The following is a 27,376-nucleotide window of genomic DNA, read 5'->3' as shown; positions in this document are numbered from 1 at the left end:
TGTGACAGCTGAAACTCGGGATGGTCAGGCTGCACGAACAGCCGATAAAACTCGCGCATGCGCGGTTGATTTTCAAGTTTCAAGATGTTGTCCCGGTATCTCCAAAACTAAGCAAGATGTTTTAAATTTTAATATGTCAAACGAAAGCTAGGTACGTTCTTTTCGCTTCAAGAAAGCGCAGGGGTGCTAAAAACGAATCACCCGGTGAGTTTTTATGCATTTTCAGTGCTGATTGATCGTTCTCGTTTTTTTTCTCTATTCGAATCTCGTGTTAAAGAATTCAAAATTTTAATTCGTTTGCCGGAACCGAAGATATCGATTCCGAATTTTTTTCTTTCGCACACTTTTTTCAGTGATGCCAATACGCAACTTTCCCGCGCGATACAATACGCGAAAATTGATCTTTTTCACTTCGCCCTAATGTGTACGTATGGCAATACATTTGTTTCTATGCCTTTCCTGTTTTTTTCGCAACAATTCGTCATATTCGGTATAACTGCAATTGCTTTACAATCTACGTATTTTTTGATCTAGCGTTATTTTTCGATAGATTTTTAATTTTGGAAATGTTTGAACTTTCATTTATCGATTGTTTGTTTGTTGTCAGGATACGTCATATTATTATAGTTTTGATCTTGTATGTATATGTATACATATGTATATATATAATACATAATGTATAATTCACACGTGCTACGTGCTTATTCTTATTGTATATACAAATTGTTACATGTAATATTTATGTACACCAGTGCCACGTGTCTGGAGTGTCACCTGTGGCGGTAGATTTTCGTGTTTTTACTTCTATTTCGTTTTTTAATAGTTTTTTGTTTTCAATCGGTTCCGATCTCACTGAAACAAACGCAACAATCACAAAATAACGTTAATTCGAGCCATTCGTATGAACAAAGTGGAAATAAAGAAAAGGTTCAAGAAAGAAAAAAAAAAAAACAACAGCAACAGTAGTAAAAAAGTTCAAAAAAGTACTCAAATTTTTGTCAGCCAGCTGCCACGAACAAGAATAAATATAATAAATAAACAAATATATATTAGTCACATCAACAATAACGATGACAACAATAATAATAATAATAACAACAATATTATCACTGCATAGGAATAATTTTTTCAGTTCCGGATGCAGAGGAAAAAGCTTGTCGGACAGAGAAAAAAAATCGCATACATTATAAGTATCTTAAGAGACGAATTTGCAAATTAGCGTCTTTTTGGTTGCATTGTGCAAATTTTCCAAAACAGGAAAAAGATGAAAAAAAAAAAAAAATATTGATAATAATAATTCGTAACGGTGGTTGCTAAAATATTTTTCCTGCTGCTCTGTATAATCATATAGAGATTTTGATTCCATGCGTGGGAAAAAGTCCAACCGAAAAAAAGGATAACGAATCGGAAAATATACGACAAAGATAATATTTTAATAATAATATGATATTTTTTTTTTCTTGATTTCTATTCTTGATTGTGTACCGTCGCTATTTTTGTTTACTTTGTATCATCCATATGTATATGGGGCAGTCCATACTATTTCGACTTGGGTCTGAACCTTGACCTCTTTGATTTGACCCTCCATTTTGCATATGAATCTTCTCACTTTGAAAGGGACTCACTATTTTTTAAGATTTCTTCAACACGGTTTGAATTTTCTATAATTTTCCAAAACCATCTTATTGATCGACACAATTTAAAAAATTGTAAAATCGTGTATCAGATCACAACATTTTAACGCTTAGAGCTGGAGTGGGGAGATTTTTCCTTCTTTCTCTTTTCATGCCTTTTCCGAAAAAAAACGTGAAAAAATTTGGAAGCGGGATTCATTTTACTGTGGATGATTGCTGAAACATTTTCATATGTCACACCGGATTTTTGAAAATTTTCACACACGATGTTTTCGAATTTTGTTAAATTTTTAAATTTTGTCGATCAATAACATGGTCTTGAAAAATTGTAGAAAACTCCAACCGTATCAAACAAACCTAAAAGAACAATCGAGTATCTTTCAAAGTGAGATGATCATATCAAAAATCATGGGTCAAATCAGAAAGGTCAAAGTTCAGACCCAGTTCAAAATGGTACCGACTGCCCAATATCCATATATATATATATATATATATATATATATATATATATATATATATATACATGACATATGAATATTTGATACGTTTTTGTGTATGCTATGATAAATTCTTTACTCGAAGATTTCGTGACGAAATATCAGTTATTATCATTATTACTATTATTACTATTATTATTATTATTACTATTATTATTATTATTATTATTATTATCATTATCATCATCATTATTATTATTATTACATATTTTCATTACTCAACGTTTGCTGCTCTATGTATACAGAGACCTTTTTTGTTTGTTCGTCTTCCATCTTCGTCGTTCATATATATTATCTCTATTTAATGGTACATTCACGGTATAATATAACATAATATTACAATATGCCTATAATGCATAAAAAATATTCTTTTGCGCGGCGCCTGGCTGATGACTTTTTTTCAAGTTTTGTTTTCTTTCGAAAGAAAACATTGATTCAACATATATTATACATGTATATATGTTATAATTATATATAGGTATTAGAATGTTTCAGAAATAAAATTCGCAATTTTTCAACGTGGTGCCCCCTAAAATGTTTGTTGAAAAAATGAGCATTTCATGTTGTGTAGAAGATCGTCTCAATTTCTTTTTGAATTGATGAAGAAGAGTAAAAAACAAAATTTTTCTTATTGCTTACGTCAACCGAAATACTAATTTACGTCTTAAGCAAGACCCGTACTTATAATATTCGGTCTTGTCTTAAACAAATTTTAAAGAGTGCCATGTTGAAAAATTATTATTTTTTCCCCTGAAACACGCTGATAGTTATATATACAGTGTTAAAAGAAATAAATTGATGAGAATAAAGAATAATATCTTGGAAGGAAATTATTTCTACTATTATAACACTTTACTTATATTCACTGCAGACCTACCCATAATACATAATATACATATGTGTACATATATGTATATATATATATATATAAATATATATATACATAAACTTGTGGAATAAGACTCCGAATACGGTATGACGACTTACATTGGAAATTAAATTTTCAACGATAATTTGAAATCGATCCTATTGTAATCGTTATCGAAATCACTGTTATTCAGTTTTTCCACTCACTTTTTTCCATTCTCTATCTGTTAAATCATACTGATAGCATAAAAAAAAAAAAAACAGTTCGAAGAAAAATGATTTCATTCTTGTTGTAATTTTTTCAACTTCTCTTTTACTCGTATAATCATTTTTTTTTTTTTTTTTTTAATTGTACAACAGTAATAAAGTAAATACTGAGTAAGTAAAGTAAATACAGAGGATTTATTAATTATTTTCAAGCATAAGATTATATCGTAGGTGATTTGAGCCTTTCTGCATGACATGGTTCACCGATATTTTCGACGTAGAACAAACAATGAGTTGATTTTAGACAAAAGAAAAGAAGGAACGAAAGACCAAAATATACTATGAAGAATATTCTCTTTCCGATATACATACTTTCGAATTTTTATCAATGATAATCTTAACAGTAATAACAACTTTTTAATCTATCGTTCCCATTTTACGATTCAGCGCAGTTTTGGGAATATTAATGAATGTAGGTATAAAATGTGTAGAATTTTACGTTATTTGTTTATTTGTTCCATTCCTTTACAAACTTTTGTGTATAATTATAATTCTTGAGTCACATCGGGAGCGGTGCGATTGTTGGTACGTTTTGTCTCGAGCTCTTACATTGCGTAGAAAAAAGTTTTCGGTATTTTGGATATTGCTGATACCAGGTAAAGTAACCGCCTAACTTTTTCAAAGAAAAAAAAAATATTCAGAATTTTCCCTGAGCGGATCAGGTGGAAAATTAATGCGCGGGAATAATTATCCAGCTAATTTTTTTGTGTATAACTAGAAAATCCGATTGTATTCACCGTATTCAGAGTCTGCATCAATGATCAATTTTTATTTTTCATTTTCGATGTATATATATGCGTATGTATGTACGAATAGGTGAATCTCGGTTATAAATGCATACGGGGATATATATAGTATAATGTGTGCATTTTCATACACAGGGAACCGGGTTTCATTTACAGCATGGGAGGGCAGGAAGAAAGATTGAGGGTATCAGGTTGCAGGGCGAGCATACACGTGGGATCAAACGATTTTTATTGCGCTTTTTGGAAAAATTTCATACTTTCGGCGTCGTTTATTTTTTTCATCATCCTCGGTTTTGCAATCCACTCAATGCATTTAATTTTCTTTGCACCTGGGATTTATTTTCACTCAATTATTCGATTACCTTGTTCACTCAATAGTTTGTTCGCTTCTTCATTTCTTTCATTAACGTTTCATTTTCGCGAATTTTTACAACGATGTATTCATTATGAAATTATTCTATTTTTTTCGAATGAAATTACGAGTCTTTAGGGTAGTTCGTTGGCCAGCAAGAAAATAAAGGGGAAGCAAGAAATTGAAAAGTAAAGAAAAAAAATTGAGAAAAAAATTATACTGCAACGACCTCACTAAATATTGGCATGAAATTACGTTTATAGATACATATGCATAAGATATTATATCGACGCTCATTTTAATTGTATGTATATATAGTTATGTATATATGTAATATATACCTTAAATCCTGAATACCCGTAACAGACTAATAATCCGCGTGTATTAATTATTTCACGCGTTGGTTTTAATACACTGCACATATAATTTTCCTCCAGTTTTTTTCGTTTTCACTTTTCATTCGATTTTTCTATACTTTATTTCCTATTATTATCAAATATTTCACGATTGTTTAATTCAACGTTCGTATTTTTCATTTTGTTTTTTTTTTTTTTTTTTCAACGCGGACGATAATAATGATTATTACGATATTATTGTTTTTACCGCTACGTATACATTATATAATATAAGCTTCATAGCTGTTATATTATAAAATTTGAAAAAATGCCAAATCAATCTACGAATCAGCGCGATCGTTATTCTTCTCCTTATATTCTTCTCATCTGTTTTGTTAATGTGACATTGAAAGGGGTTACAGATGGAAAGAAAAATGAAGGAAAAAGCGTGTAAAATATTTGCAACAAAAATTATTCTTTTTCAAGTGTGTTGAACGTTGATCTTTCTTCCTTTCGAAAATTCCATAATCAATATCTATTTTAGTGTTTCTCAATTTTGTTATTCTGTTCATTTATCCGACGATAATAATTAATTTAGAGTTATAATTCAAATCAGTATAATGAACATTGTTGCTTTCTTGTTATGATTATGATCATCATCACCGTTAAGGATATTATATTATCATTACTATTATTATTATTATTATTATTATTATTATTATTATTGTTATTATCATCATCATCATCGTCATCATTATTATTAGTATTAGTATTGTTATTATTTTCGTTTTTATTATTAAGGTTTTGTAATTATTGTTGTTTACGGTGGTGGTGGTGGTGATGGTCGTGGTGTTAGTGTCGTTTTTTTTTTTTTGTTACTGTGATAATCGTTATTTTTATTACATCGTAAATGGTCTACTTGAGAATGATAGTCGGTTTTATTGTAGCGAGGGACGCGTCGACCCCCAGAATAAGCTTCAGAGTTTTAAGGATTCAAGGGAAGCGGCGGATGAACGACGGGATAAACCGAGTGACGGAGGACCACTGACCAGGGACGTAGTTCCGAATAGTTTGTACCACCCGATCACAATGTTAGAGAGGTCAAGATCGTCCAACATGATCTGCGCCACACCCATGAACACTTTTTTACCCTCTATCCGGCCGTAATCGCCCCAGACGGTCACCTGCGCAAACACGAAAACAATATACAAAAGAAAACGGAATTGTTTTCGCGTTTTTCACGTTAAATATATTTTGATATTGCCTTTTTCGAATCTGCGATATTGAAAAAAATTGATGGAAAATGATCCATTTTTTTTTCAACAACCTTTGCAATTTAACATTGACGGTGATGTTCCATCAATTCTTTTTTTCATTAACGTTTTTCTTGTGCGGTTACCTGGAGTATACAGCCTTGAAAATTCTCTCTGAAGGCAAGCTGCTGCTGGTAAAGGGGTTCCAGAGTTTTCCTCGCAGTCGCAGTCTTCATTTTAGCGATGCACTTCTTTCCGCTGACTAGGTACACCTTAACGTAGGGCGCTGAAACGAATTAGAGAAAGGGAATGAAAAGGTTTCTCAAATTCCTATTACTCTGAGAATTAGTAAAATCCGAGTTTATTAATTTGAAATTTATTCGAAAGGTGGAACCTGGCAAATCTCACCTGGTATGACCTTGTTACCCTGCCGACCTTGGAGGTACCTAGCCCGAATGACCTCGACTTCGAGGTAGCCCTTCGTGTAGCACATAGAGAGCTGGATTTCGCCGAGAGACGGCGCGCCGAGCACTTGCCGTCCGACTAGTTGTCCGGGACCAAGACCCCCGATAAAGTCACTCAGCTGACCTCCTTCACTTGCCATTCTGAGGCCAGGCGACCAGCTAAATTTCACACAGAACGTTAGTCAGACCTGACCCTGGCTGCTTTTGCATCGTTATTGTGGCACAACAGCAAGAGGAAGAACAGAAAAGGAAGAAAACAAACATACTGCGATGGTGGAACAGTCAACCTCAAACGTATTTTTGTTTTCAACAAAGTTATATGGTACCCAAATGCAAAGATGAAATAAGCAGGGACAAAAATGTTCTCAAAATTTTTCTTCAAGCAAAAATCATATGGTGAATTCGAAAGTAAAACATGTAACATTTTACACACCATTAGTATCATATAATTTACTTTAGCAAAATTTTTTATCCAATTGTTAATTAGCTACTTTGTGATGATATTCGCAATTCGCGTTCCTAGCTGCCAGGATTTGGGCCGTGTTGTAAAAAACCACTGACTTTTCCAACTTGCGTGGCGCGGCGCAGCGCAGCGCTGAATATGGCAGACAGTAGCGGAGAGGGCCAGAGGTTCTCATCGTAAAATAATCGGCCTAAATCCAAGCATCGTAGATTTTACCACCCGATAAGCAAATCGCAGAATACAATAAATAAATAAATAAATATATACATATACATATGTGTAATAGAGTGTATAAATGCTAATTACATAGGTATTTTAAACACACTCATAAACATACAGAGTGAATTGCTAATGGCTGTATGGTTTGTCGGCTGCTAAAAATCCGAGAGCGATTGTTTTCCCGGGCGATCAACCGCCATAAATTTAGACGACAGTTTGCCGCGACGTATATAATCTCAAAAATTCTGATACTTGTTGGTTTTGAGCATAACTGCCAGCAACAACTGACTAAATTTTTAAGGTTACGTTTAAAACGGTTTCGGTGCCGCGGAAAGCAGTCGTACTTAAATTCTTAACAGGTGACGGACCATGCAGTCGTTAGCAATTCGCTCTGTATAACATATAATAAAAATTTGACAGTAGGAGTGAAAGGGATAAATTTGTGATTGTAACTATATGACGCAATAGGTATAAAGTTCATATATATGTATAACTGGAGCCCAAAGAATTTCATAACGTTATGTTTTATACCGAAATGAAATACAGTAGACTTCATACAAGAGGCCAATCGAACGACTTCCCCTTCACACGCACGATCATGCACACTAGCATGGCGTTCCCCACCACGACACTTCGTCGGGCCGCTGGCGCGTTTTGCGCACATGCAGTCGCGACTGATGCGCATTCGAAGCGTGCGGAGAGGGGGCGATCAGTTAGAGGCTACTTTAGAGAATTTTCCTCTCCTACAGCCCTGTCAGATGGCCTCTTATCTGAAGTCGACTGTATGAAGTTTGTGAAAATAGTAATATTAGTAGTAGCAGTAGTAGTAGTAGTAGTAGTAGTAGTAGTAGTAGTAGTAATAGTAGTAGTAGTAGTAGTAGTAGTAGTAGTAGTAGTAGTAGTAGTAGTAGTAGTAGTAGTAGTAGTAGTAGCAGTAGTAGTAGTAGTAGTGGTAGTAGTAGTAGTAGTAGTGGTAGTAGTAGTAGTAGTAGTAGTGGTAGAAGTAGTAGTAGTAGTGGTAGTAGTAGTAGTAGTAGTAGTAGTAGTGGTGGTGGTAGTAGTATGGTATATAGTGTGTACAATAAAACTGTCGGCTGAACTTAAGGCAAGAAGAACTTTCCACTGACTCGGGTCGAGCAAACTGTGTGTAAATGTGTAGACAGACAGATAGCAAGAAAGATAGAAAGATAAATAGATAGATAAATAGATAAATAGATGGATAGATAGTCGATCAATATATATATATATATGTGTGTGTGTGTGTGTGTGTGTGTGTATAATATCTATAAACATTAATTCAAAAGAGGCACACGCAGACGTAATATTTTATATGTAATAACCACATCAGGCGCATACCAAACGTCATGCATTAGGTATTCATAAACACATTCCGCGCATTCAAAACGAGCACCTACCATACATTGCATATTTTTTATAGACGTAGGTCTCTTGACCAGCTAGCTTAACAATAAAGTTCAGCTGCATCGCTATTTGCCAATTTGTATAATAATAATAAAGATACTGTATTGATAGATTTTTTTGCACAGCTGCGTCTTAAATGATCCGCATTCTTTTGATTCGATTTATTGAGAAATAAAATAAAACACGCGACAGCAGATCGACAAAACTCTTTAACAGCTGAACGAATATTGACACTTTTTGAATACCTTAAAAGGAGTCGTATTTCAATTTTTGTGTTTTTTGATACTTCAAAGTTTGAAACAGTGATCGGGGTTATGCATCAAAACAGAAAAGAGAAGACAAGAAAGTGGCGAAATTTAGAAACGGATTCGAAGATTCGTCAACCTTCGATTTTCTCTTTTCTTCTTTCAGTTTTCTTCTATACGAATACTTTATTATAATAATACCTAGATGTTTTTCGCCTAACGAACCATTTTGGGTTTCTTCAGAATAATCCCGTTATTGTACGCATCAGGTTCTTGCGTCCTGATTCTCAAGAGAGACTGAGCTGTTCGTAACAAGATTAAATACGAATTTTACTGCATACGTTTCAATACATAGTACTCTGACGCTCGCTGCAGAGGGCACTGTCACCCCGAGCTTAATTTTTTTCTATCGCATACGAAGTACATCTCACTTATTCGAATTTGGCATCATCCAGACTTACGGTACATTTGATGATTAAAAGTACGTGATGGTAGCACTGTGGATATACAGAGATAAATAGTTACAAGGTTAATTGATGTCGAAAACGAAGATATTCATCAAATGTGCGGTAAATTAATTGCAGGGCGATAATTGGACTGACATACGTATTTCATAGGTCCGTGTATTATGTGTGTATATATATATATACATACACGCTTACTTTTAGTAAATACAGTGCGAAGAAGGTGCATGTACGATTTGCAATAATAGCCAAGCAGAAACGAAAAGACGAAGAATAAACGAAAAAGGAAAGAAATAAATGTAAGCAACATCAACAACATCGACAATCCGAAATTACACGACTTGGTACGTAAGATTGAGTGGGGCAGGAGGTTGAAGGTTATACACGAATGGAGAGCCGGACGGAAAGTAATAACACACAATATACGCATATCTATATGTATAAAATATGTAAACAAAGAGCGAAAGAGATATTGGATAATTAGGAAAAGTATAACGGATCTGGAACACTGCTCTTTTTTTTTTGGTCGGGGGGGGGGGGGGGGGGGCGGGGCGGGAGGGGGACAGATAAATATTTTTTTTCATTACCGTGCATCGATGGACAGTATCAACCAATCATGTTGACATTCTTTCGATACTCAACTATCCTTGGAATTGCAGTTGTCGTTTGAAGAGTTAACCATACATAAGAGCTACCTAATTATGTACAGTGAATGAACTTCGTTCAATGAATTGCCGATTTCTAAACAATCTCTGGATTTGAAAGCAACTTTTAACCTATTTCTCTCATTATTTTATCTAGCGTGAAATAGCTATCGATCAGTTTTAACTGTTGAAAATGATTGTAGATTTGAAATAAAACTACCAGCGAGTGAATCGTGGCCATGTTCATTGTGTCTATCTGGAAAGAGGAAGAAACGACAGACGATAAAGTCTGTCGTTATGCTGTCCTTATAATTTATTTATTTTTCTTTGTTGAAATGCCTGTATGGTTCACTGTTCAAAACGAGAAGAGTAACACCAACAAAAGTTAAGTCGACATTTATACCGATGAAGCGAGCGTTTTCTTATCCTTTCTTTTTTCAGTTACCCTTCAACTTTGAGCAACCGGAGTGGCAACTGAGAATTCGAACTTTAATACTTGGACGGCTGGCGAGTATGAAATACAGTGGATTTTATAATACGGATAATGATTAAGGGAATTTATGTATAATGGTATGTACACATGATTCCATCGATACACTAACCACCCAGTGCTATAAAATTTGGGGGTAATGGTAGATTACCTCCAGTGTGCAGACATCGATAATTTTCAACATGTTCATATATATAATATAGTAAACAATATGTAATATAGATAAACATCGCATCAATATATACATATCCAGCATCGCGATTCGGGCTCGATATTTGGACTACGATTATTTTTCTTCTGGTTTTCAAGCAATTGTTTTTTTATTTCGCTTTTTTCATCACCCACGACTCGTTAATTTCTTGTTCTCAAGCCCGAGACACGTGCTTTACCTCCAAGAAATAATAACTTTAACATAATATACATACATAAACGCACGCGTACTTATAGTATGAATCGTTAAATTTTTTCGTCGGTGAAATGAAACAGTCAAGTGTACGCAAACGGTCCAATCGACTGTCCCGTTTCACAAGAATAATTCGGGTATACTGTACGTATTATACGATTATGCGTGTACGTAGGTGTATATGGGGCATGTACATACATATGTACAATATTTGACCAAACACATCAACACATATTTCATAAGTATGGTAAGAAGAAATATTTCGGAATCCAGAAGAGTTAGAAAAAAGCATTTAGGTAACGTTATTTTTCAGGAATTATACTGTAACAGCCATTTTTTTTCAAATTGAAGAACCGACTTCTGTGCGTCTTATCTTACAGCCAACTTCGAGACGAAGTAAACAGAGCCCTAGATTGTCAATTTCGGACAATCCGTTTGCAAGTTTGCATCGCTCTCTGCAGTTGGCAATAAGTGCGAGGCTCGCTTCGGCTGCTCGAATCGCAACTCAGGTCACGCGCGGATCAAAACTTCAAACTGAAATATTTCGCTAATGAATCATCCATAATAAACGAGATTGACTTGTTGTATTTGTCCCGACGACTGCTCTAATGTACAAATCTTAGGTGTCACGTTTCATCCGCAGTCAAAATACCCGCGACAAAATATCCGCCGGTCAAATCAAGTTCGTCTTTTGTTATACCTTTGCCAGAGTTTTGATAAATGATCGTATTCTATCACTATCCAAAACCACAACACACACAAGAGATACGAACTGCGCTTTCGGTATTTTTATCGACGGGTATTTTGTCGCGGGTATTTTGACTGTGGCTGAATTGTTACGCAGCCAAAATCTTGATATCTTCATTTTTTGAAAATGGCTACTTTTCAAATATATTCCAAATTGCACTAAACACAATGTAATTAATGAGGTTATTTTTACCTCACTCAAAATAGTAAAGCTCTTACAACTGTGTTCAGTTTCCAAAATATTGACAACTCGTTTTATTTCAAATGGAGACACTTTGTACGTTGTATATTGTGTACTGTATAATGTATATAAATAATATCCTGACACCCTCTTCAAAATAAAAAATAAAGATTTCTGATGATTTGAAACTAGTTTCTTCGAAGTTCTTTTTATTTGTTACCTTCTTCTTCTTTCATATATAGGTACTTTCCCGATAATCCACCCTCGATTTTGGAGACGGATTCATAAATTTTTTACCCGTAATTTTCTTCTACAATTTGAAACACAAATTATGAAGATATATTTGTCACGCACAACGTTTTTAGAAAATGCATCACTCTACCAAGGAGAGAAAGGAGATTTTTATTTTTTAATCTATTTTGAACAATTAGTTTTTGTTTTTGTTCGGAGTAGCAAAAAAATCGAAATTGCTTTCAAAATGTGTCATATCTCGTCAAACAATAATGTGGTGATCTATCGATTATCATTCCATGACATCTCGGTCAAGATTCTACGTCGATGTTTTAGATTAGCTGTATAATTTTCTGTCTGAAAGTACATGACGAAAAACGCTGTCGCAGATTTTTTCAAAAATTTTCAACCGACCGTACCTGAAGTATAATTTAAAAACTTGAAAAGAAACTCCAATTTTCTAAAATCTGAAAAAATTTTGATACATCTTTTAGAATATAAAAAAAATGTTGACACCTATTAGAAGATGGAGATCTCATAACTTCCAAAGATAAATGAGAAAAATGAAAATAAAAAAAGTTATTACAAAAAAAAAATATGAATATAAACATTATATTAATATATTTGATTCCCTTCAACTCTCTAAATAGTCTAAATAGACATGTTTCCGTCCATATTATGATGTGTTTTTATGTTCATTCTTATGTCAAAAATGCAATCGAATAATAATAATTTTTTTTTATTCATCTTCGAAAGTTATGAAATCTCCATCTTCTCACAAGTGTTAAAAATTTCCTTACGCTTTGTAAGATTTTTCAGAATTTTTTCAGATTTGAGAAACTTGGGATTTTTTTTTCAAGTTTTTGAATTATGGTTCAGATACGCTGGTTCGAAAAATTCTGAAAAAAATTGTGACCGCATTTTTCGTCGTGTATTTTCGTGCAAAAAATGATAAACCCAATCTGAGACGTTGACGTAGAATCTTGATCGAGATGTCATGGAATACCCGATGTGTATGTTTTTTTGTTTCCGTTGCGTGTAGATATAGGAAGAAAAAAGATAAATGACGTTACTAAGGATCCCCCCCCCCCCATGCCCCCTTCTCATGTCGCGAAAATTTGAGAGATAGAGAGAGAGAGAGAGAGAGAGAGAGACAAATAGAGTATATATCCGTAAAAGTAGAGAGACAGAGAATGAACTCCCGGGCCGATCGAGACACGTGGAATAAGGGAACACACCGCGAAGAGAACCGCCGATGAGAGATGCACACCTGGCGTGATTGGCCAGTACTTACGAGCTTCCTTCGGAACTAGAGATAGAGTTGAGGCTGCCTGCGATGTCGCTGGTAACAGATGAGGCCCCCTGAGGCCTCGACGAGCCTAATCTCTGGTAGGTGGGGACTACCTCCTGGGAGCGTTGAATGCTGCTCGGCGTACTGTTTCGTTTGCGACTTAATCCCCCGCCATGAGCACCGATGCAGCCGCCGCCGCTCTCTGCGCCGTAAAACGAAAAAGAAAAAATACGTACTAAACTATTTTTGCGTTTGATGGCAGGTGTTTTGTTGTTTTTGTTGTTGTTCTTGTTGCTGTTGTTGTTGTTGTTGTTGTTGTTGTTGTTGTTGTTGTTGTTGTTATTGTTGTTGTTGTTGTTTCCTTCGCTTTAGTGTCCCTTGAAGAGAGAAAGATAGAAGTCTGCCAAAAAAGGTTTCCTTCCTTGAAATCAAATGGAGAAGAGAAAAGGGAATAAAATTCAGGACTTAACATTTGTCCGATATTCACAGCTGTAAGTGTCCCTTGGAGATTGGATACAGCGATACACTGTAAATCGGTCTTTCGTTCGCTTTCGATAACGGGAGCCAAGATATGGGCATGGTTAAACAACATGGGGTCGTACATATAGTAATCAGCCTATTGTTTCGGTTTGATTTTATAAATATGAAGGTATAAAAAACCTAGTGGTGCATTGTTACGTTTCTATTTTATAGCACTCACTGAGTTTAATGTAAGAAAGAGGTAAATAAGACACTTGCAAAGTTGAATACAAATAGTTTTGTAATGGCATTTTCTACCACTAGGTGACGTGTTCCGATGTCCAAGACCCGATTTGGCAAGGAAAATTAATCTTCAAGGGACACTCATTATGCGCTGAAGAGCTTGCGAAAACTTCACTATCATTACAAGCATTTTTATAATAATATATCAACAGTTGATAAAATGTATATGCACGACGCTGCCACCCGAAAGGATCTGCTATCACGATCTGCTGGATATATACATATATATTGGGCTGGATATTAAAGTATGCACATTCATTTTCATTAGAATCAAGTATTAGTCATAAGGTTCCCCAGGATGAGCAGTACTCGCTCGGGTTTGTACACTACAATCTTTTCAGGGTTGAACAAGGGGAGAATCCTTTGAGTACGTATTTCAAGGAAACGCTCACCGAAGAACCCATCTGTAATTCTAATAATTATATATTCAGGATCAGGAGCTAGGAATTTTAATTTTGATAGAGGATCACATGTATTCATCTATATATATTGCAAATGTATACTCGATCTTTTGTGCATGTATTCACCCTTATCATCAACTCTCACTATAATCTACATCGACAGCTAAAAGGACAGACAGTCCCGCCACCTGTGTTACCCAGTCGAAATTGACCACGCTGGTGCGTCCAATATGGCGTCCAAAGTCGTGATCAGCTGATTGCTTTAGGTTACTTTTATGGTGAATCAAAACAACGGTCTTACATACAGGTCTTGCAACTCTGCCTAATTTTTGTAGTCGAAGGTGACTCGAATGTTGAAGCAAATCGTAGTTTATGGCTTCGCCACTGCGTTTCACTGCAATCTAAACGGGTCAGTGATACACCTATACTATGTATACATATACCTATAGTGAATATATGTATAATATATGTATATGTATAGCAATGCGTGCGGTTGATTGACACATCCTCGAAATTTTTGATTTTATTTTATCACATGCGCACGTGCTATTGGGCAAAAGAATTTGATGATCAACCCTCACAAAAAGTTTCCAAATTCTAACCAAAATGGGGAGATCAAGCTCCGGCTAGGGTTAAGTTAGACTGCGCTTGCGCTACAAAAACAAAAATACATTCCTATATCTGTCGCGCTAGATTACACCGACCCTGGTGGCCCGGCAGTAAACTATTAAGCACGGCATCAAGAAGTGAGTCACCCCCCACCACCGGAGTTTCCAAATCTGTATGAAAGACCGTGATCAAGACTCACAAAGGTGTTATATGAATTTTCCTTAAAGAAATTGTAGTTAATCTTATAAGCAGTTTGAAAATCTTCTTTTATTAAAAATCTAATATTTCGTTATTATTTTTTGATTATGTCTTTTAAAAACAACATAACTTGAGATAATAATGAGGTTATGTGTGATGATAAGGGGTACTGTTCACGAAGACTGTGGTAAAGCGAATAAGAAGAAGTAGATAAAACAAAATAATTATCGTCAAAGGTTTTGCTCTATTTTTCCGGCATCCCAGTATCAAAAAAGATGACTATGGATTTTGATTTCGGATGTATACGTAGTGTGGGCGGTTTTTCATGGGGGAAGGAGGTGTCACTCAAAACAAATTATTAGTTTGCACATAATATATAAAATAAAAACAAACAGACAGACACACGCACACGTGCTGAAAATTATCGGCTGTCGATATAAGTACGACGTGGACATACAACTTTATATATATATATGGTAAGACAATTATTGGCAGTGTATATCATTGTCATTATTATACATATTAATGTATAATATGTGTAAAGCGAAAAAAAAAGAATGACGATCCGAAACAAGGAAATTATACATATAAAATCATATATATATGTAATAAATTAAAGTAAAACTATATGCCTGAGCGCTATGGTCAACTATATTCTATCTTGACGTCACACTACCCTATATATTGTATATTAGGATGGTCCTTACTTCAATAACTTTTTAAATTAATATCATACGCCCCCTGGATAACTTACAAATATGGAGAAATAAAATTCTGTAAAATTTGTGCCCCTAATTTTAAGATCAACACGTACCGCAAAGCTTCGAAAGTTTTAAACGCAAAATACATGTAATTTTACTAACCATTTAAATTTTTTTCATAACTTTGGTGAAAATTAAAGGGACGAATTGAAACTCGGCAGCGGTGTTGCTTATAATGATAGGAACAATCCCTGAAAATTAAAAATTTCTGTAACAATTGCTGTAAAAATGTAATCTCCCGATATACATATATTACATTAGGGTGTTTCAGAGTGATTTCCAACTTGTCACCCCTCAAAAGGTCTGTTTAGGTTAAAAAAAAAAGAATTTGGGAAAAGACAAGTATTCTATGTTATCTGGAAGATCATCCCCATTTATTTTTTACTTAACATTTTTTTTTCTTGAATATATGAAGAATAGTGAACGAAAAAAATCTCTATTGCTTAGATCAATTACAATATCAATCCAAGTCGTAAAGACCCACACTGGTAATATTAATTAGAAGTATAATTATTATTTGACAACTTTTTAATTCAATCTCATAAAATAATTATAATTTAATATGAAATTTTAAGTCATGGAAATAAATTCTTGTTCGATATATTGTTATATTGCGGATCGTGATTTTTGCGTTGAACATAAATGTTGGGAAAAAAAATTATGATTAAAATGCTACAACATGTTTCTTCATAAATACAAAAAAAAAAAAGTGAAAAATCAAATGAGGACGAGTTTCCAAATAACATAGAACGCTTGTCTACTCTCAGAATTTTTCTTTTAACTTGAACAAATTTTTCACTGGGTGCTACTTTGCAAAATCGCTGATTATATTTTTCTGATATACCTTGATATTATATATATATATATATATATATATATATATATGTGAAACATTGATTATATATTACATACAAGGGAATAATTATTACCAAAATTAAGAATTTCCAGTCTGTTCCTAACATTATAAGCAACAACTCTGCCAAACGTCATTGGAATGAGGACCGCCCTGATATATATAATAGTTACTAAATAACTATGGTAACTAAATACTCAACAGCATCAAATATAAATTACGATACGTAACAAATGCTATTGTTTAACACTTTTTTTATGCACAGTGAAAATATTCGTATAAGCGGGTCAAATACAAAAAATGATTTTTTATCTCTACAACTAAGTATTTGTATATTTTATCAAATGCGTGTATGTTTATACCGATTAAGAAAGTAATTGAAAGACGAAAACAAAGGAACTTCGACGATGACTGAAAAAGAAGCACAAGACCGTTATAGAGGCGGGAAAACACTTCTGTTTATCAAACCAGAAAAAATTAAAAGCTAACCAATCATCACCATCGACCGTTACTTCGCATGCGCTCGAAATCTGAATTCCAGCTGTAAAGACGCACGAAAACTGTAAAATTAACGGTTTTGCTGTTGCTCTTGTTTATTCATGTTAAACATATTGATTCGTCTATTCGATCAATATTATTATATGTAGATTCTTGTACTCAATAATCCATAATATAGGTCCAGCGAATAACAATAATTCTTAATTATCAATGCACAAATTAGCGAACAATGAGAAACACGTATCGTATCGATGTTATGTGTAAGGACATATATCGACACAGCTGCGGTATACTCAATAACAATACACCAACGAAAGCCCATAACACAATTTCACCTGTAGCATATACAGGGTGTTTATGTTAGCTCTGGACAGACTTCTAGGGTGTGTAGGCGTTGTCTAGGGAAACATTTTGCGGCAAGACAACCATGATCGGAAATTCATCCTAACGGTTGTGCAGGGCTTTGAAGGATTTGGTATTGCGCGCTTGTTCGCAGTGCAACGAATCAGATGTGATCACTTTCGACGCAACGTTTGAGTCAGCCATAGACAACAGTACAAAGTACTGGTGTGAAGGCTAGCATAGATGAGAAGGCTAATAAACGAATACCAATCAATTAATCAATCTTTCTCTTGCTCGCTGTCGGTTTGACTGTCTCGCAGATTGTGTCTGTTTGACTGTCACTGTGATATTGATAAGTTGGCCGCGGTGCTGCATAGTCGCAATTCGCATTAGCGTTGTCATTAACAACGATCTCTTGAGAGAGGGAGAGGAAAAGGGAGAGGGATAGGGATGCTTGAGTTGACCACGCAATCTGTGACAAGATGCATAATTTTAAATCACCCGTTACGATGTCATCGGTAACCAAGTAACGTGAAAAAAATTTTCCAACAAAAATTCTCTTTCTCATGGAAGCCAAAATGGCAGCGACAGTTTTATCGCAGGTACCGCCACATTCGCTCAATATTAATGATAGCTGCTAGTCCCACTGAAGAGTGACATTTCCGGGATGAAATTGTTTGTCACTACACGTCAGACATGAAATGGTACAATGCGAACATTGATAACTTTGTCTACTAGCTTACAGCAACAGTCATTTCGTGCCCGTCATAGCTTTTGACTTTTACCTCGACCCTTTTTTTACATTTCACTTAATTTGGGAGAAACCCTGATGTTTGATTCAAATTGGGATACCCTCGTATGAGTGGCATTTGATACCGACTCGACGAACCTCTCACCCTGGACATATTGGATGGAATTTGTACTTTTGTATTGTTCTGGTACTAAATACCATAACACTTGACTGTTTTTATTTTGAACCCTGGAGTTCGGAAGGTGTTAAATTCTTCAATTTTGAAAAAAAAAAAAAATAACCGATCAGTATCAAGCTACTTAGAGCTGTGACAAGGATGCAAAAAATTATTACTCAAATCTGATGTCCTTAGGGGCAAAAGTCATCGAGTTGGGATGGCATTCCTCATACATGTATGTGCATGAATATCAAGCTGTACAACAAAGACATCATCCGTTACGCCACAACGATTAATATCATTTATTCGTACACCATCATTTCTTTCAACGGCACGTCATATTATTCTAGCGTTAGAGGCAACCGGATATCGTGTGAATATATATCCAGATTCGTCTCTGCGTTATATTTTCCTTTGTTTATTTATTTTTGTGATATAATATACGCACTGCGGATTCACTGGCGCAGTTGTATAGTATACTCTACCTAAGAGAGCGACTAGGGGGATGAGAGACAAGATCAGCTGAATTGCTACATCAGAAAGAGCAAACCGTACTGTTGCTTCCGTAGACAGAGTATACCGTAGCACTCGAAGAACTTGAGTTCCCTCTTGATCATTCTCAATCACTTGTGTCAAGCGTTAGTATCGACTCGAATTTTTCTTTCTTCGTTTCAACAAGTGTATATTCATAGGCATGACAGGACATGCAGACTACAGACGTTTATACGAGTAAATTTAGCAACGTGAATTCTCGATTCTTACAATTAGACAACTCGACGAGGATGTCACGATGACTGAACGATGCTTGCTGTAATTTTGTTTCGTGTTAGGTAACGTGTTATAAATATTGAGCAAAAAAAAAAACCGATCGCATAGATAAAGTAAAATCGCAAGTGGTGGGTTGTCAACGCGACAGCCATGTTGATTTTCAGATAAACCATGCAAAGTATTGATTCGCTTAGTCGAATACTCGTTTCTACGTTTCTTTCATTTGGCGTATTACATCTGTACCAATTCTCACTTTTGAAAACTTATTTTGGGGCGTTAGTTCACTTGAATTCACTTTTATGCATGACGTGACACTGGTAAGTTAGTACATACCAGTGATTCATAACAGTCGACTAATGAAAAAAAAAAAAGACGACAGTAAACCAGCTACGTAAAAACTATATGTATATAAATTCTAATACTGCATCGTAATTATATTGTATAGCGTCATATACATGTAAACATGACCTATTATATGTGGGTGATATCTGTACGTGTGTCTCGTTGTAACAGTGGTAGTTATTGTTATTGTTATTGTTATTGTTGTTGTTTTTGTTGTTGTTGTTGTTATTATTATTGTAGAGGTAGATTTATTTGTTGTTGTTGCTGTTGTTCTTCTTGCTGAAAGTTCCCTGTCGAGCTTTTTTTTGTTTATTGTACTCACGATTTGAAGACGGGCTTTTTTCCATCGATCGGGAGTTGGGGTTTAGGTGTCAAAAATTATAATGTTACAATAACTTTAACAGTAAGAATAATAAAATACGATCGAAGTGTTGTGAGGACGCGGATTTGGAGAAAATCAAGACAAAGTTCGTAAATAAAATTAATCGGGATAATCTATTCAATCTAAATATGAGACGATAATTCTGAAATAAAATAATTTTAAGTCTCGGAGAAATTAATATCATTATTTCAAAATTCATTTTGTACGTCAATAGCATAGTTCGGTTATTCGTGGCTGTGGAATAATCTGGTTACTAATTACCGGTACAATCGATAACTATATTACCGATGTTCATTCGTAAATAAGTTGGGAATATCGATAAAACAGAAAATTGATCGATATCTACGCGCGTAAATACCGCGCAGGCGTGTCGAAGGAAATGAAAAAAAAAAAAAACGTCATTTGTTGATTCCACTTGAAAATAAGAGATATTGCAAAAAAGAAAAGCAACAAAAACTTGAACAAATATAAAAAGAAAATAGCAGACGGACGTCCGCAAGGATAAAAATTGATGTGGTAAGTTGAGTAAACAGAAATTCTAGCTCATTATTTCGTATACCGCTATATGGAATAATAGAGGATTAAGCGAGATGGAAGTTGAAAGGACTTTAGGCATAAGACTAGAGACAAAAAGAGAAAGAGAGAGAAACAAAGAGAGAGAGACAGAGAGAGAGAGAGAGAGAGAGAGAGAGAGAGAGTAGCGTGAAGATAAAGAAAAAGAGGCGACTAAAGGTACTTTGATGATTGATATTCGGACCTGTCCCCGTCGGCACTCCCTTCGCCGTCACTGCTGGCGGAGCTGGGCTGCCTCCCGCTTCGCCCGCCCGCCGCGTCCTCTGGAAGGACTTCTTCGCTCCTGTGAACCGTGAACGAGGACTTCCCCTTCTTCCCAAATCCGAGCCGCCGCTTCCGCCCTTCCTCACCCACGCATGCACCATCAACACGTGTTTATGCGTTTACCGCACGTGCAGAGCGCGGTATGACGAGATTTGTTTTTGATTTTTGTAATTTTTTGTTTTTTTTTTTTGTATCGTTCATCGTTATAACATTCAAGGACGTCGATGGGTCGCGAGTTGTTAAATTTCGTTTCGTTGTTTTTGTTCCAAAGATTTTTCAAATGGTCGATTTGTTTTTTGTTCGTTCGATTTAAAGATGTTTTGTATTTTTTTTTTTGTTCGTTTTGTATTTGATGTTTTTTCCGCCGACGGATGCACAGCGAATCCCAGTGACGACGACGACGACGGCGATGACGAAGGTGATGATAACACAACCACCGCGTTGTTATAGTTGTTGTTAATTTTGATGTTATGGTTGTTGAGGTATTGTGTTAGTGTGTTTTGTTCAAAGAGGCGGACAGAGATGAAGAATAGTGATAGAGAAAACAGAATATACAATTAGAATATACACACTGTGCACCCGATCGCAGTGTTCTTCCAGTGTGCTTTCATGTACAAATTACAATCGTGTTACTTTTTTTTTTTTAATGTGCATTCTTTGTCATCAGGTAAATTTTTTAACTAAATTTTCATCTAATTTTGACAATTTTTTAAATGAAAAATGGTATAAAAAACATGCTTCGAGTTTTGAAATTTTACAATCCGAATGCACGATCTATTCCCGTTATGCAGTTTGAGGTGACAGATACTGGATGAATTTAATTCAAGATATTTGATAGCAGGAAAAGTTAATCGGGTGATTGTTTTACCTTTTCTACAATTAAAGCCTCAGACTTAGGCTGTCTGCAGATAAAATACTAAGCGTTGTGGTAAATATTCCTACTTTAAAAACATTAGAGTTATTCAAAATTGAAAATTGAACAGTTCAAAATCGAAGTTCAAAGATTATGATTGAAAAATCTGTAGCATAGTGATTCCTGCGTTATATCATTTGCTTTTTCGTTTTTATATATGTATTGTAATGAAAGCACACGGAATTATTAAACGTGGGTATAAGTATATATCGTATCTATAAACTACTGCAGAAGAAAGTATCATAAATTTACGCTATTCTATAATATTGAATTTGACCAAAAGTAATTGTCTGCCGTGTATCGTGTATAGTGTCAATAATAACAGTTATAACGGAATAACGTATTGTTCATACGGACTCTGAGAAGTATATGTGTATAAGGCAGGCGTATAACGTGACTATACGACGCATAGTAGAAATAATTAATCAATTGATCAATTAATTGTTAAACAGAGTTGCGAAATATATCATCTATGTAAATATTTTGAATATATGTATATATAAATTAGGGTGGTCCTCAAAAAGGTCATTTTTGGATTTCAACCGGCGCTCCCCCCAACATGGCTCCAAATAATGCAAAAATAATTCCCTAATTTTTTCTGATTTTTATATCAACTCTAACCCGTGCCCCAAAGAGGGTGGATTTCCACATTAAATCTACCGAACGGATTGAGATGAAATTTGGTATGGTGGGGTTTTTTGGGTCGCTGATTACGAATCTGAATTCAAAATCCAAAACGGTGGATCCAATATGTTGAACTGAAATCCGAAGACACTTCATATTGCAGTATTGGATCCACTATTTTTAATTTACAAATTTTGAGTTCATATTCGCAATCAGTGACCTCGAAAACCTCCGAGTACCAAGTTTTATCGAAATTAAATTTTTGGATATCGCTTCACCATGTAGGGCCTGCTATTTCGAATTTTCAAATTTCGAGTTCAGATTCGTAATCGGCGACCCAACAAATCCCCTATACCAAATTTCATCTAAATTCGTTCCGTAGATTTGATGTGCTTCTGAAAGGGTTGAATGAAATCTACCCTCTTTGGGGCACGGGTTAGAGTCGAGATGAACTGAAAAATGTACGCAATTATTTTTGAATTATCTGGAGCCGATTTCGGGGGTGCGCCGTTCGAAGTTCAAAAATGAACTTTCTAGGAACCACCCTAAGGTATATATTATTACTTGTCAATTAGTCCGATCTTAATAGAACTCGAACGAAAACTGTGGGTTATATATCGTAATTATGTTATTCTACACACGACACGAACGAATGTCAATAAACAAATGTATATACATCCGATAGGCTTGGTTTTACGTGTCAGTTGGTTAAATGGTTAATAAATTGTTTGATATATGTTACCTGTCGCTGAAAGCTGGCTCGTACTGTTGCTCTTCTTTCCCAGACCGGAGGACTGGTATTGAACTGCACTTCCGCCACCGCTGCTACTTCCGCTGCCGCTCTTACTACCTGGCGAACTTTTTCTACCCCTTCTCGAAGTGTCTTCGACGTGTAAACTCACTGCCGTATCGCTCAGGCTACCGTCTGGTGACAGAAAATTAACTGAAACAGAGAGCGGAGTGACACCAACCTGACCAGACAATGTTTAACTCTGTTATCTGTCGTGTCGGTGTTGTTGTGGTGAAACCTGACGTAAGTTTTCACTGTCCTGTACCCAATTCTCTTTCAATTCCATTTCTTGCTTCGAGTTATCATCCGACTCTTCTCACATTAGGTGCAAAACTCTACCGAGTTTATTGATATGGTCACGAAAATATGAGAAACCGATTTGAATGTGAAACGTTTCCATACTATAATCCATGCTGTAGATCGTTTGCCCCCCTTTTACAAGATTGTTTCAATCAACAACTCTTGAGTAAACGATTTGCTCTTTTACAGAGCAAAGTTAAGACCACTCGAAGAGACAAAGAGGCACTTTAAACGCTCCGGTGACGTTCTGAGAATACGTAGCGTGACTAGGGAGGAATTTTTTTAAAAAATCGTTTTATTCGGACAATTAAACTTGTAGCGACGACGCTTCTGAAAACGGACAGCAAGCCGATGATCAAGTTTTAAGCGATCACGCTTCTAAGAGCAATAAAAGATTTTAAAGCAAGCTTTAAAGCTGTTCTACGAATAGCGCACTACACATGACGAGGTGCAGCTAAAAATGATTTCTTTTTTTACGCTCTGTGAACATTTTACGTTGTTTCAAAACATCTTTTCCGAACCTTAACGTTATATTCTTTCGAAGATGGTGAATGTTCTACATTTAGCACCCTTCAAAGCACAGTAAAATAAAAATCTTGTAAGTAGGTACCACTTCAGATTAAATGTGGGTAATTTTTACTTGACCATTAAGGCTATTGAACTGGAGATCAAATAATTGATTCACTTTATAAAATGCTGTATTTGAACATTTTTTCAGATTATTCACGCACGTTGGCATTTTTGAATGATTGTTTACATGGACCAAAATAGATCAGACGAATCAACTACCGTATGTATAGCACGATAGTAAAATTAAAAATGAAAGACCGAATATGGTAGACTGAAATATCCAGAAGTTATCTAAAATTTGGAATCATGAGTACTTCAAGAGCTTTCAATGCTACATCTGAGATTAAAATGGATTAATTTTGATTTATATTCCAAAAAATTCGAACGTGGAAGTTCAAAGAAAAAGTATGAATAATTCCGTTAATCAATTTTTCCTACAAAATTGTCCGTATGACGTGTTTTTGATCAGTCAAAATTGGGATATGTTTGAAAGCGCAAGAAACTACATGAAATGAAAAAGGGGTTGCCTACGTTTAACAACTGCCTAGCAGTCTATCTAAATCGTGTGTGTTAGAACATAGTGCGGTATGCTTCAAGGTGTAACCACTCCTGAGTTTATTTGCACACCTGACTTCAGAATTTGAATTCTGATTGAGTGAGTTGATGACTCACGTGACTTCGAGTGACTTCACAGGACTTTTTTTATGGTATACAACTGACAGCAGGAGTGATATCCCTTCCGCCGTGCTTTAAGCGTTTACGGAATGAGTAAAAATAGAACTTACCAACTTTCTCATCCGGTGGTACATCAGCGTTGCTGAAGCTCCTCGTGAACTGTCCCCGTTTGCTGGAATGCCCGTTACCAGTGACCCCGTGCCTAGACGAGGCCTCGTAGGGATTGGAAGGTACGTAGTCTCTGCTCTCAGGTACAGAAGATGACCATCGATGGGGTTCGTTCCGTTCCGCGTCGGAATTGGTGTCAGCGCGGTGGGACGCGGATCGAGTTTCGGTCGGATTCGCGTCGTTGGCGGCCCGAGCGTTTTTAGCAGTGTCGGAGTTGGCGGAAAGGGAATCAAAGACAATTGAATTAGCAATACTGGGGGGGGTTGGGTCGGGGGCTTGGGGGCCGGAAGTGCCGGAGGCACGCGGGGACGCTCTACGAGGGTTGCCGGGATCAAATCCGCAGTTCTCGCTGCACTGGCTCTCGCTCTCCATTGAGTACTCGTAGTACTCGAGGGTGTCGCTTATCGCGACGTTCCGCTTCACGCTCCTATCGCCAAGGTCCCTAGTTTCCGGGCAGCTGCTGTTCCGCCGACGGGAATTGTAAGCGACCACAGTGTCCCTGGACCCGAACTCGTCCTCGTCAGAGTTACAAAACTCCGGGGCAGACCTGGAGCCCCGAGCATGGTTCGACTTCCTTCGCGGAGAAAGATGCACAACGGTTTCCGAGGACCCGAAATCATCGTCGGAGTAGAGCTGAGGCGAAGACTCGGCTCTTGCCGTGAGTCTTTTGCTCTCGCGAAGACTGGGCACCGAGAGGCTTTGCCTCCTGGTTTCGTAGACAGTCTTCGCCGCGAAGCCAGTCAGCCGTCGGTCCTCCTCATAGTCCTCAAAGCGGCACTGAGGCGGTCTAACAGTGTCGACATCCTCGATTCCAATAAGCTCAGGTAACTCTTCACTGCCTCGTACCTCGGACTCGGGAGAGCCGAAGTCGAACGGCTCATCGCTCCACCGCTCGCTCTTTTCACATATGCGACATCTCTCGTAACGTTCGAAGTCCAGGTAGGAGTCGTTACTCTTGGTACGCGGTCGCCGCCGCTCTTCAAGTCGCTCATTCGAACCGAGCTCGTCATCAATGCTGCAGTAGATGTGTTCCCTGGACGAAGAGTCTTTGGACAGCCTCGAGTCTGAGCCCTTCGGCCGCTTTTCTAGGGTCCTCTGGGGTCCGGACCCGAAATATGCCTCGGAGTAATCCGAGTCCCGGTATTTTCTCTTTCCGGCGTCGTCACCCCGCCCGGAATCATTGCCAAAGACCATCGACCCCAGGCTCTGTCTCTCGAAGCTCGAGGAAAGGTTTATCTCTGTTTCAGCGCCGCTCAGCTCACTGTCATATCCATAGTATGGCAGCGTCTGGTGCGACTTATTCTCGGTCGTCGGGTCGTAATACGGCTTGCTCTGGTCCTGAAGGGCCTCGATGGTCTCGTCGTAGCCCGAGTCGTTCAGAGATAGATTTCTCTTCAGCTTCCTGCGAGCCGTACGCAGACTGTCGTCGCTGAATATACTCTGCGGTAAAGACTCGTACTCGAAGCTTTTCGCCCTCTGAGACAGGAATTTCCTGGCCCCTGTCAACAGGTCGTCTGGAATGGTTTCATATTCACAGCTTTTCGTCCTCGGGATCGAAGGTCTTCCGCCAAATCCACGAATGTTGTAGCTCGTAGGAAAGCTTCTGCTCATCTGCGGAAATCGCGACGAGAAGGTCGACGATACTCCAGCAGGTAGTTTTGCTCGAAATCTGCTCATAAGGTCGTTTCTAAAGTCGACCCTGAGGCAGTCCTCGACATATATTTCCGGTATTCGTCGCCGTGAGTTCACACCCAGGTTCTCAGGTCGCAGCATGTAGCCCGGAGTTATGCTGTACTCGCTCGTTTCCGGGCTGTAGTATCGCAGCAGGTTCTCGTCCACCGTTCGCGATCGTGTGAATGGCGTCTTCATTTTCTTGTATAGCGAGCGTACTACTGCGGATTTGCTCCGAACTAGGGGGTGCGGGGGAAAATGAATTTGGGGGTGGCTCGTTGGGAGCTGGGAGTATTTTGAAATCGGTCTAGATTTCGGAGGATTGTTTGACAATGGGCAGTGGCATTCGCTACAGGGTACCCTAAGTCTGTGCCTGCGCCTATTGCGCCTAGGGGGCAACGGGGCGGCGGGAGATATGACACCAGGTATAAAAACGTTTTTAACTGTCGGGCTGGAAACAATTATTATATCACGTGTAAAAATTTTCAATCATATCGTAATAAGGTGATCACACACTCTTCGCGGTGGTTTATCGTTAGATACAATCTTCTATTGAAACTCACCCCATTCCCTGCAATTTTCGCCATTCATCGTTGCACGATTCATCAGTCAACAAAACCACCAACGTGTATTTGCCACATTTGTTATTTAAAAATGAGAATGTACGGGTTATATTGCAAAAGATTGGAACAGATTGCACAACGTTCCAGGGATTTGGAATCAAAGGTCTCGGAGGGACAAGCTCCGAGGCGTTTCAGGATAAATTTAATATCGTTGACCGATGAGTCG

At 36.9% G+C, this 27,376-nt stretch overlaps 1 protein-coding gene across 15 annotated transcripts in view; it reads right to left on the bottom strand.

Moving 5' to 3' along the window:
• Nucleotides 1-480: 480 nt before the first annotated feature.
• LOC124182377 (regulating synaptic membrane exocytosis protein 2) overlaps nt 481-27,376 on the bottom strand; it is a 74,673-nt gene continuing 47,777 nt past the window's right edge. For 7 of the 15 annotated variants that reach the window (XM_046569544.1, XM_046569545.1, XM_046569548.1 and 4 more), the window contains 6 exons: nt 24,859-27,038; nt 23,156-23,356; nt 13,219-13,417; nt 6,360-6,574; nt 6,098-6,237; nt 5,500-5,882 (listed from right to left, as the gene is read on the bottom strand). In XM_046569544.1, coding sequence (XP_046425500.1) covers nt 5,676-5,882; nt 6,098-6,237; nt 6,360-6,574; nt 13,219-13,417; nt 23,156-23,356; nt 24,859-27,038 — 3,142 coding nt within the window. In that variant the 3' untranslated portion in view covers nt 5,500-5,675. Of the gene's footprint in view, nt 853-5,499; nt 5,883-6,097; nt 6,238-6,359; nt 6,575-13,218; nt 13,418-20,796; nt 20,978-23,155; nt 23,357-24,858; nt 27,039-27,376 lie in introns of those variants that run through there. The other 8 variants (XM_046569553.1, XM_046569547.1, XM_046569549.1 and 5 more) reach the window with 8 other exon arrangements.

Source organism: Neodiprion fabricii, chromosome 5, assembly GCF_021155785.1.
Source record: "Neodiprion fabricii isolate iyNeoFabr1 chromosome 5, iyNeoFabr1.1, whole genome shotgun sequence".
In the NCBI taxonomy this organism is placed as follows: Eukaryota; Metazoa; Arthropoda; class Insecta; order Hymenoptera; family Diprionidae; genus Neodiprion; species Neodiprion fabricii.
This window is presented reverse-complemented; position numbering and strand designations above follow the sequence as displayed.